General features: G+C 44.5%; 1 protein-coding gene across 1 annotated transcript in view; it reads left to right on the plus strand.

Moving 5' to 3' along the window:
* The first annotated feature begins 7468 nt into the window (after nucleotides 1–7468).
* The window catches only part of HCN4 (hyperpolarization activated cyclic nucleotide gated potassium channel 4), a 106153-nt gene continuing 101332 nt past the window's right edge, over nucleotides 7469–12289 (plus strand). Inside the window, exon 1 of the mRNA XM_063347193.1 lies at nucleotides 7469–8913. Within this exon, the coding sequence (XP_063203263.1) occupies nucleotides 8210–8913 (704 nt within the window). The 5' untranslated portion in view covers nucleotides 7469–8209. The remainder of the gene's footprint in view (nucleotides 8914–12289) is intronic.

A 12289-nucleotide genomic window follows, 5' to 3' on the forward strand; every position in this document is an offset into this window, starting at 1 on the left:
GGCGCTATGGAGGATAAAAAGTTAGTCCTTTTTAGCCCTTAGTCTGTATGCCTGAGAACTAGGAAGATGCCTGCATGACAGATACTAAGTAGTCCAAGGGCACACAGTCTGAATAGATGTGGCTGGCAAGGACCATCCAGGGAAGGAGAGGCACAGATAAGGAAACACTGAATAAAACTTCTGCCTCCACTCTTCTGGGTTTACTGGGTATTTAATCTTTGTCAAGTCTACAGCACTTGCATATCCTTTTATTAGGAAGTCCAAATATAATTTTATTATTAGCCACTAGGTTAATACATTGGTTCTTAAAATACCATTTAAAAAAGAGAACAGGAAAAGTGCATTTTCTCTTTTTTTCTCTTCTATACGTACAACTTTCATGTTCCCAAAACCAGCAGGTTTTAACTTTCAAAATAAGGAAATTCACTTTTTGGTAAAGATAAGGTTTTCAGAATGTCAGCATAGTAGGTTGAGAACAAGGATGACCATAAAGAAGCTTATAATGGAAGCTCATACCCTTCTTAATGGTAGGATTGCAGCACAAATTTATCATACAGAAAGGCAAATGCAATGGAGACAATTCTGTCGCTGCCCTCTTTCCACGTCCTTAGTTTCTTCTCTTCTGCTTTAAGTCCACCCTTCTTTATCTTTTTTCCCTGCTCTAGCTCCTCTCAACAAAGCCATCTCTAAAACTAAACACGCAAAAAGGAAATGCACAGCACTGAACTGGCATTTGAAGACCATGAGATTGTATACTCTCCTGCTATATTCTGTTCCTCTTCTGTTTAGAGTGGGATTGGACTATCTTCCTCTGCTGGGACTTTGGTAGCAACAGAATTTTCTAGATGCTTCAGTAACACTTATAATTAAACAGAAGTAACAAATGACAGAGACCCAAATTGGACCTAGAGTGCTTCTTTGATCAAGAAATGAGGTAAAACCTTGATTAGCAGAAACACAAATGTGCATGTGTAGTCACAGGCCTGCGCAAACTCAGGAAATAATCTCCAGATTTAGGATAACCACAAGATCTTTCTGGTATTGAGCGTGTTACATGCAGTATCACTGAAGGGCTGGTTTCTAAAAGCAAAGCCCAGAGAGAGGGGGCCTGTATTTCAATCTCATAGAATTATTTGTAGCTTTATCAAGTGAAGCCTCTTCCCTTTCCTCTACTGGCTCAGCAAGGCACTCAGCATTGCTGACAGTTGCAGACACTGCTGCTGAGCAACAGACGTGGCGGTGGCACAAATCACTCTTTTCTCTTGCAAGATAATGGGAATGTCTTGAGGACTCAGACTGGCCTAACCTGGTTGCTTGTTTGTAGAGGAATGAAATGCAGACAGAAATACTCTCTCTCCCTTGCCTTTGGCCTTGTTTTTATTGTGAAATTCTATGGCATTGAAGTTGCTGAGTGGAAGGGATAACTACCTGAAACATCCCTTGTGGGTAGCAGCATGACCAGGGGTATCTGTAAGGGGTAATGATAAACTAGGATACTCTGCTTGAAGCTCTTCTACCACCATATTGTTTAGACATGCTGGCTAAGCTTGTTTTTGCAATTTTGCTATCTTTAGGAGTTCAGAAATCATGAATAAGCATGAAAATGTCTGAGTTTGTTCTCCAACATCATGAAATGACTTTTAGTTACTTACCTGAGGAAATGAAGCTTACACAGTCGTGCTTTGTATCCATCAGCCTGTCAGTTCCCTCCTACTAATACTTCAACCTGTTTGATGGTTTAAAAAAAAATTGACAGAGGGATTTTGTCTTAAAGATAATATCTTCCTACGTGTTTGTGAAAGTAGGTAGCTGGAGTAAAGAGAGAATTCCTGTTGAGTCATAGAGTTGTAGAATTAAAGGCTCATTTAGGTTGGAAGGGACCTCTGAGGGTCTTTTGCTCAAAGCTGCTGCAGCCTACGGCACTGGCGTCAATAAATTACTACACATCAAGGAATCCATATATGACAGTACAATTATGAATTATAGAGGAAAAGTTTGTATTGAATCCTGCACATTAGACATGGGAGACTCCAGTCACAAGGCATAAATCTATGGGACATTTCTTTCATAGCCATTTTGCTCACAGAGCATCTTGTTTCTAATTAGTCTCTTGTTTCAAATCTTCTGCCTGTCTTCAGCACTTTGCTGCAGGGAGGCGTTGTTAAGATATATCCATTAGGATTATGAGTTCTTAAATCAGAGCTGTGTAAATGTCTGACAGGTGGTATGGCTGTGAAACTTTGGTTTGCAGTTGCATCAACAACATGATGTTGAGCTCGTTTGATTCACTTACTGAGGAAGAGAAAGGGTTAAAGTCAGCCCTGACAGAATTCAGATCACTGAAGGCAGAGTCTGGACTTCACAAAGTTGGGGGCTGCCATTACCGTTGTTGGAGACAATAGCACATTTCCCATCAAATCCAGCGCTGCATGATAATAAAAAATAGTACAGTTCATGTAGACAGAAGATACATCGGCGGGGACAGACTCGTGAAGAGGGATCCATTATTCTTTGTGAAGCTACAGCTCATTAAATGCTGGTGAAAGGCGCTATTTTGAGAAAGACTCGTTTGATAGTCGCTGAACTGATCCAGTTTGAGCAAACCTCCCCATGCTGTCTCGATTCTCTCCTGAATAATTCCAGATGAGGGCAGAAAAATAAGCTAGTGCTCAGTTTTTAAATAGAAGTTTGATGGAAGGCATTTGGAAGGCAAATTTTATTGAAGTCTGAGATACAAGCTTGATATGAGCATTTCAGCGTGAATATCGTAAAATTCATTGGTAGAGTTTAGGCCATAATGTAAAAATGTAGGTACTTTGTAAACTAAAAGTAATTGAGACTAAATCTTATGGTTACTCTAATCTGAGCAGCTTCTCAGATTCTATGTAATTTCTCTTCCTCACAGCTTCATACCTGGTTACCTGTCTCTATTTTTCTATTTCCATTAAGTTTTCTGCTCTCCAAGGGGAATATTAAAGGTCCAGTGGCAAGATGCTCATGCTAATCAGTCTGTTTCTAGCTGTGATTTTTAGATACTTTCTCCAGTGGGGATTACCAGCTTTTGCAAAATGTCTAAGCATCCTGAAAATCTCAGAGGTTTGTTTTCTGCATAGGCTGTAACTTCTTTCCACAGATACCAACATGGCTGATTCTTTGGGTAACGTTTCCTTTTTTGCAGTCCACTGGCAAAGCTGTTTGTTAGTTATAAGCACATTCCCAGCAACCCCCTTATATGCTAGACAAGTGCTCCTATTTTCGTCTTGGTTATAAGGATGCAGAGAGTGGGACTGCCCCAGATTTGTTTACCGCTGGAATGAATATTGCTTTCCAAGTACTTCCTGATACAAGCTTTCCTGGCCTGTTGTGTATCTCATCTCCTGCTGCTACCTCTCTCACCAGGCTCCACAGCCTGTTGTTGTTAGGGATCTGTTTAGTATCTCTCTTGTCCCACTGATGGACTTAGAACTGTTCTTTCTCCCAATCCAAACATTCTTGCCCAGCAAAAGTGGACTTCTTCCTTCCATCCTGACATCCAGCTCTGTGGGACTCCTCTCTCCCCGCTGCCCTCTGGGCTGACTCCTCAAGAGTCCTGCAATCCTGGCATGGATCTTGCTTCCCATTGCTCAGCTGTTTCCTTTATCCTGGCCAGATGCTCAGGTGCCCTCTTCTCTGTGCCTTAAATAGGTTTCAGCATATGTTCCAGCAGTTCAATCCCCACACACACACTTTAGTGTCTCTATAAGGAACATGATAGAGCAATGAGAAAGTACTGGCTGAATTTCAACGAGCACAAGTGTGACAGCACACCTGGGTAATTAATAGGAGCGAGAGTGAGATAGGATTTGTGTATTTATGGTGATTGTTTCTTTATTATCTTCTAGGTATGATATAAGCTGCAGAGGCAGTGAGTGCAGACTCTACCACTGAAACTCTGAGGTAGAATTTCCCTGTTTTGTAGTGTTGAATATTTCATGAATTTCAAATGCCAATTATGAGTTACTTGCTGCTTGCTAGGAACAATAGACAGCTTTGAAAGGGCTTGCTCCCATTCTTCCAATCTGTACCACATGTTTGTTGACTCTTTTTTGTCTGAGAATCCAAGGGTTCAAAGGGTGATGACTGAAACTCTCACCTAGGCAAAGGTGGTCCTCACAGGCCAGCATGCAGAAAGCTGGCATTGCTGCTTTCTGTGCCCCTGAGCTAGAGGATATCAGTTTTTACGGCTCTCAGTGTATTCTTCTACAGTCCTGAGCTCATTAGGAATGTGATTTTTCACATTTGCATTGCAGCACTGGATTTTTTTTAAAATAGCACCACATATATATGTATATGTATATATGAGCTGGCAAAATCCCCTAAGAAACAAATGAATCTTTGGCAGCTTCATCTGCATTCTCCCTACTAAATCCATTCCCCTTGTATCTATGCCAAGTCTTGGAGCAGTATCTGACAAATATTATTAAAAAGGAGATCATTTCCCTCAAAAACAGTTCTCCCTTTTCCTGCTCTGTACCCCCTTTGAATGTAGTATGCAGCCAATTACAGGCAAGACTTAGTCCTACAACAGTGCTAGCTTTTCTGAAATGTTCTAAAAACGTGCCTATAAAGGTCCATTTGCTGACATGGAAAGCACTGCCGTAATGCCGACAATAAATAATGTCCATGATAGTAGTTTCATACCATTAGACAAGGATAATTCCCAGACTCCTGCACTTAGTTCTTGGAAGGCTCTCAAATAAAATATTACTTTGAAGATCTCTGGACACAAAATTGTCATTACATTTTAAGGACTTTAAAACGTCCTCTGAGTTTGGTACCTACAACTCCTGGAGCTAAGTTTTTAGAAGTGTTTAGGAACCCGCACTTGGAGACAGAGCGACACAAGAATGCACATTTTGGTTTTAGCACTTTGGGCTACCTGCTCTGGGCTATCTGCTAGACATAGCCTAGATTCGATACAGCTCTTAGGTTCTGGTTTCAAGTTTAGCATTTTTTTCTTTTCAAAATAGGACTACAGTATTTGCTACAATGATGTGCGTGAAAAATTGCTTTAAGGCAGGTGTGATGCTGAAGTGAAGCTTACTGCTTTATAGTTAGATGTAAAGGTAACAAACATGGTCCCCCAAAACCAACTTAAAATACTTCCCTCTATCTGAGGAATCGCATGTATCGTATATAGACTGGACACTGGTGGCTGGGAAGTGCTAGCCAGGATTCTGGGCACGGGGATATCTGCATGCTTTTGTAATTGTGCGGCAGTGTGTCAGTCAGCCTGACTCAGTCTTTGCACCTGATAATTTTCTTTCCTAGCTACAGAAGTAATAAAGGAACGTTCTGCTGCTTGGATGCTCTGTTGTGTTCTTTCCCCACTTCAGGGCTGTGAGAGAATCTTATTTGTGTCATCAAATAAGGCAGCACTCAGAGAATAACCCCAGAAAGGCCAGGAAATAGAAAGTGTGGGTATTTTCCAAGAGGCGACTAGAGTACCTACAGCTGAAAGAGGACGAACAGCTTGATTCCTTGAGCACGTCCTTTATTGCTCTGTCATTCTCTGGGAACATTGGGGACTGTGTTTCAGAAGCTGCATCAGTTTCAGATGTTATGCACCTCATTAATCAAAACACATCCTTTTGGAAGGCAGTTGATTGCAGCTTAGGCACAGAAGTGCTTACACCTCAACCTCCCTAGTGCCTGGAGGAGGGAAGAAGAAGAGAAAAAAGACTTTTAATGCTATCGTTGGCTTAGTTCACATTATCTAATCTACAGGAGCATTTGAAAATCGAGATTTATTTCCCCCGAAAAGCTTGTTCTAGCAGAAACTGTGATGAAAATAATAAATATTAAATAATATTTGCACTGGGTAGCTTCGCTGTGGAGTATTTCAAGTGAGTCACAGCCAGTCTAGGTTGTGCCAGGAGGTGGGAGGAGAAGAGGAGCAGGTGAATGCTTCAGAGAAAGGATTCAAGAGAGAGAGCGAGGGAGCAGGCAGGCAAAGACGAGGAAGCATGTGCTGTCTGTGTGTACGGTGAAGTCACTGCTGATGGCTGCATTTCCTTCAAGTAAGAGCTTAAGTAACATCCTGCTGCTTTAAATGGCAGAGTTACCTTAGGGCAGTGACAGGTGACTCCTGGAAGGGAAAAGGTGACTATTTGCTTATGAAAGCAGAAGCACAGCGATGGGGTGAGGATTTCCTCACTGCTTGCAGTGGGCATTCACTGCCTGTGTTCAGCCTCCCTGCCTGTCTGCGCAGTTCACGTGGTTTCCTTCTCCTAGGAGGTATGATTTTAAATGTCTAAAACAACAAACATTCCAGAAAGCCTCCGATAGCAAATCTATGCAAAAATCTATGCAAACAGTCTCGCATATGGCTAAACAGATTCTTAATTTAACTCCACTGGTTTCAAAGGCTTTGCACTAGTAAATAATTTGAACTAGTTTATCAATCTAAGAGCTTCTTAAACATAACGGAATAAATAGCCATTCACAAAGAAGCACAGGGCTGGACTGATTGCCACCTCTTTTCCCTCTTTTCTCCAAAAAAACAACAAAAAGTAGGGAAAAGCCTGATTTTAGCCTTTTTCTATTGCTTTGGCCTCTATTATACGAGGTGCATTGTAGCTAGCTGTGAAAGGCAGCAGGATTCCCATCGGGAACTGTTATTTTCCCAGGACTGGCCCCCTGGAGACCGGCGAGTGGAGGGTGAGCCGCAGAAAGCGCTGACTCCGGTGCCCACCAGGAAGTGGGTTTCCCCGTGTCGTAGGAGAGCCCACGCATCCCACACACTCCTTTGCCATCCCGGTCTAGCCTCCCTCAATCCGGTAGGGGAGCTCTTTGAGATGCAGCTTGCCTTTTTTTTTATTATTTATTTTAATTTTTTGAATGACTTCTACAGATCCAACCCGGCAGGGGAGAAATTGTAACGTTTGGCATGTCTAACAGGGAAGGAAAGCAAGGCAGCAAACGAAAAAGCAGCCTTCCAAACCTTGTGTGGTTTGCAGACAGGTACAAAACACAACGTGTTTCCCAACAGGCAAACTTCTCCTGGAAAAGACAGGCGCTCCCCAACCCCCTGCTTTGCATGCAAGTGAGATTTTCAAGGTGAACCGCTGTTTTGCCTTTAGATTTGGATTTGCCCGTTCCCACAAACCCCCCCTGTGTCTTCACAGGCAAACCCGCCACAAAGCAGCCACAACTGCCCGAAGGAGAAAGGATCCTCAGCATCTAAGAGAAAAAGGAATCTTCCTGCTCCTATTTTTATTTATTTTTTTTTTATGTTTATGATGCTGCTGTTTTTAAATCCGCGCAATTGGGTGCCGTTAGAGGGAGGATGGCGGTACGGCTGGCGGTGGCGGGTGTAGCCGGGCGGCGGGTGACTTTGGCTGCCCGGCGGGAGCTCCGCAGCGGCGGGGCGACGCGGTCCTTGCAGCCCGGCGGCGGCGGCGGCAGCAGCGTTGCGGCGCCCGTTCGGCCACACACACCCCCTTGGCAGCCAGGCGTTGCCCTTTTAAGAAACCCGGGTGCTGGCTCAGGTAGGCAGAGCCTGTGTGCAGTAGTCGCTCCTATGGCAACCCAGTAGAATGGGATCGCTTCATGAATATTCCCAGGAGCAGGGGCTGCATGAGGAATAAGTGATGACAGTGATGTAAGCAAGCAGTGGCTGCTGCAGGTTGCAGTTCATTGTGTTATTGGCCGGTAGGTTGAGGAGTTTGAGGCACCCGGGCTTGAGCTTCGCTTTCCGGATGATGTCTGCCCGCCGGGAGACACGGCACATTTGCATCTCGAAGCCAACATGGCAAGGCGGCTGCTGCTGCTGCTGCCGCCCTCCCTCGCCTTCCAGCCAGAAGTGTGTGGCTCTCCTCTAGACTTCTTGCCCAGTGCTCTGGATCTGGGCAGACAGGGATTGCAGTAACACTCACCAAGGGGAGACAAGCAGCAAGTAGCCAAATCGGGACAACGGAGGAGTCGGGGGGGAGGGGGCTTTTTTGCCTTCCCTGTTTTTTTTTTTCCTTCCCTTCTGGATGCAGAGCCTGTGTTTTGATGCAGAGCCTGTGGATGCCACAGTCTGGTAAGGAGATGACACGCCAGTCTCTGGTCCTTTCAGCCCCTTGAGCAGGGGCAGGGGCCTGGGGGCAGTGACGGTTCTCCTCCTTGGGCAGAGCGGGGGGTCTCTGCCTCTAACTGAGCAGCAGCAGCAGCAGCAGCATCGGCCATGGACAAGCTGCCCCCCTCCATGCGCAAGAGGCTCTACAGCCTGCCCCAGCAGATAGGACCCAAGGCGTCGATCATGGACGAGGAGGATGACAGCGACAAGGACACCCGGAGGAAAAGCATCAGGCTGAAGCCACTGCCTTCGCCCTCTGCTGGGAGCACCCGGGCACTTGGGGGAGACCCCGGCAGAGGGGGGGACCCCGGCCTCCTGGAGACAGAGGCAGGCAGCAAAGGCGCCAAGACCAGCACCAACGGGGACTGCCGCCGCTTCAAAGGGAGCCTGTCCTCGCTGACCAGCAGGCACCTCCACGATGCGGCTGAGGAGAAGAGGCTGATCGGCGGGGAAGGGGAGCCGGCCTCCCCCTGTGAGGACAAGAGCCCCCCTGGCAGTGGGGAGCTGGAGCAGGGACTGCCTGCGCCCCCACCACCAGCGTCCCCCCCGGAGCCCCAGCAGCAGCCCGCTCGGGCTTGCTCCTCTACCTCCATCAAAGTGGAAGGAGGTGGAGGGTGCGACCAGATCACCCCAGATGAGGAGCAGAGGCTGGGCCAAGCTGGCTTCATGCAGAGGCAGTTCGGGGCCATGCTGCAGCCGGGGGTCAACAAATTCTCCTTGAGGATGTTTGGCAGCCAGAAGGCCGTGGAGAGGGAGCAGGAAAGGGTTAAGTCTGCCGGGTTCTGGATCATCCATCCCTACAGCGACTTCAGGTACAATCCCCCCCTCCTGGCCCATTCAAAACTAACTGGCCTGTCCTCTGTCCCTTCCCCACCGTGCCCAGCTCAGACCTTTGCGCACAGAGCACACACCCAGGCATAACTTTCCTTGTTAATTTCCTAGTCAGAGGAGCTGGAGGACACATCCAAGATCTAAAGTCAAACGATCTGCAGGTTTCATTTATATTTGAGCTTAATTTTAGCGTCCCCACACTATTATGCATTTTAAATTGTGTTTTTAAACCAACAAATGTCTTTCGTTTTGGCTTTTTATAAGGGAAAGCCTCTCCATAAGTTCAGTGTAAATGGGGAAAAATGATCCCACCTGATGCACAACTCTAGATTAAAAGCGTGGTGTCTACTGCTAGTCCTACATCTCCAGTTGAGAACATATGGTCTGCCTGGTTAATGTTTCAGTTCCCATTTTTGTGCCTCAGATCCTCTCCCTTCTCCTTCCCCAAGAGTTCGGGAAGGATGTTGCTACTGTTGCTGTTCTGTACTATAGGGCTTCTTACTGCAGCATCGCTTGTCAGGAATTGGTATGTGCAGGGGATAGCAGCATTCATTAAGAAGGAACTTAACACCTTCAGAGTCTTACAAGGAAAGATTTTCCCTTTTGCATCTGTAAAGCCTGATTTGCAAAATTAATTTGGATAGGGAATAGTTAATATTGTCTTTATGAAAGTAATGGCTTGCTTTCACTCAGACAGCAACATTTCCATGAAGGTTAATACGGAAATTAACTCGTAAACCCTAGAGCCAATTTTTCTGTAGTTCTGTGTAGCAGAGGGGTTGTGTTTGGATATTTCTGAGTAAAATATTGTCTACTGCACAGGTGAATTGTCCTCTGCAATATGTATGCAAAGTACTGCAATCAATAATTAATTACTTAGTGCAATCAATGGCTAAGGTTTATTGCTTCAACTTTAATTACAACTGGCTTACGTCTCATGTTTAAAAGCATGCAGTAGAAGAACATTATTCAAACACATATCTATCAAAGTACATGATTTTTATTGAATTCTTGGACTCTTCAAGAAACCCTGCATTATTCCCTAAAATACAGTTAGCAAGATAATTGCAGGAAGGAGTGCCAGGGTGGATTTGGGTGCCCAAAGACAGAAACGACAGAAACCTCTTGACACTACCTTTTAGAGATTTAGCAAGCAGTCCACACACTTAGAAGATTCAGCACTGGCACTGAACAGATTCCTTGATATTTGCTTGGATTAACAAATGTTATTAGAAGGCTATGTGAATTGGAAGGCTGCACTGTTGTTTAAATTCAGGGCATTCAAGTGTCCCAAGTGCACAGCTGACCGAGCATATGAGGGTTTCCAGTAGCTACATCGTGATACGTAGTCCTTGCAAGTACAATCTTATTCAAACCCAGATTGAAGAGAGTATAACATTGCCTCCCAGTTGTGACTGATCAAGTAAACCTCACAAACACAGTGAAATGTGAGAGTGATTAGCTTTAAAAAGAACAAAACCAATTTCATACTCATGGCTGTAGATCTTTGTATTATTTGCCCCAAGTCTGGAGTTAAAATCAAACTACTGTGCTTTCTGGGGTTATTCTAGCAAGGGGTTCTCTGTGTGTTGCAGCCTCAAGGAATTTTGGATTTAGTATCTGGATTGTGTTTGGTTTTATGCAAAAGTAGCGTTCAGTTCGCATATCTTTTATGTATCTGTATAGTGGATTTATTCCCTTCCATCTTTATGACTACATAGAACCAGATGACTTTATGACTACATATGACTAGCATAGAACCAGACTAGCAAACTTCAGTAAGAGGATTGTAGCAATAGCCGAGGTAACCACCTTGCCCAAGGTGAGATGGTCTGAAGAGTTTATTTTTTTAAGACTCCTAGCAAACCACTGCTTATTCCTTAAAAAGGCACAGTAAATGATGAGGTAAGTTTTTATTTCTGAGGTACTTGGCTATAGGGCCACTCCTAGCCTTACACAAAGGAAGGAAACATGCAGGCAAGCTAGACTCTCCCAAGCCTGATGATCACACCGAGTCTGCTAACACTCAGACGTTCATATGTATGTAGATATATATGAATGCATGTATGACTCGTTAGTATTATTAATAAAATACTCCCCTGACATAGCTTTGCATTTGTGCAGAGAAAGCACAGTGAGTTGGATATCTGTGCCCTGGTGCAAGGCACTCTCTGCTTGGGGTCAGATGCCAGGTAGGCTGATATCTTGCTGCTTTGTGTTTCTTCTAAATTGATGCTAGAAGCCTAGCACACAAATAGGTGCTTTTTCCCTAATCAACATCAGATGGGGCAGTGGTATTGACTGTCCAGAGACATCTGAAGAGGCCAGTGGAGCTGGATGCACTACTGTATAGTGGTATGTACGTTTTCTGGGGAACTTTGTTCACCTCTCTTTCTAGGTCACTTGCAGCATATTTGTCTGAATATGACTCCCACGTAGAGAAAATGCGTGGGCTTCCATGAAAAATGACCTATGAACAATGGCTGCCTTGAAGGAGAAGAGTAGGAGCTTTCCCGGATTCTGTTCGGGTTTTGTATTCCCTCCTTCTCTGAACGCCACTAAAGCATCTGTCTTGGAAACAACTCACATGAATATGAATAACATTTTTTGACCTCTGAAATGCAGCATAATGCACCAAAGAGCAGATATTATCAAAATATTTGCAAAAGCTCTATCCTTGACCGAAAGGACTCTTATTTTCTGCTTTGGAAATTACGCAGTGCAATGCGTGATTGCTCCTTGTTACAGATGGGTGCGGATTCTGGACTGTTAGGATCTTGTAAGAGGCATGAGTCTCCATTATCCTGCTTTTTGCTGTCACCAAAGCTGTGCAGCAGCATTTGGTGTAAAAGTTTCAAGTTAATAAATATTAAGACCCAGATTTCTTTTCTGTCTTTTTGGAGAAACCAGTTTCTCCTCTGAGAGTGAGTTGCATCTCCAGGCATTTTGGTAGAGCTCCAGACCTCATGACTCCTGTCTCAGTACAGCTTGAGATGGGAAGTTTTGAAGAGAATGCTTCTCTTTACTGGAGCTTGATTCTGCTGCGAAATGACATTGGTGTAATTCCTCTGACTTCATGGAGTTACTTCTCCTTCGCACAACGTGAGAGGAGTTCCTGTTTTAGAATAGAACAGAGGCTTTCATCATAGTCTCATTAAATTATCATTTTGGCATCTAATATGGCTAATTCCAGTGGCAAATCTATGACCCTCCGAGAGTAAAACAAATTAATATAGATTAAGGCTCTGTTGGTTTCTGCTTTTAGTCCATTGTGAGGGGAAAAGACACCAAATGACCTTTATAAAAACCAAAATCAGTGCTCCTGAGTACTCACGACTAATACAGTGGACTAGTTCT

The sequence above is a fragment of the Chroicocephalus ridibundus genome, chromosome 9 (genome assembly GCF_963924245.1).
Source record: "Chroicocephalus ridibundus chromosome 9, bChrRid1.1, whole genome shotgun sequence".
In the NCBI taxonomy this organism is placed as follows: domain Eukaryota; kingdom Metazoa; phylum Chordata; class Aves; order Charadriiformes; family Laridae; genus Chroicocephalus; species Chroicocephalus ridibundus.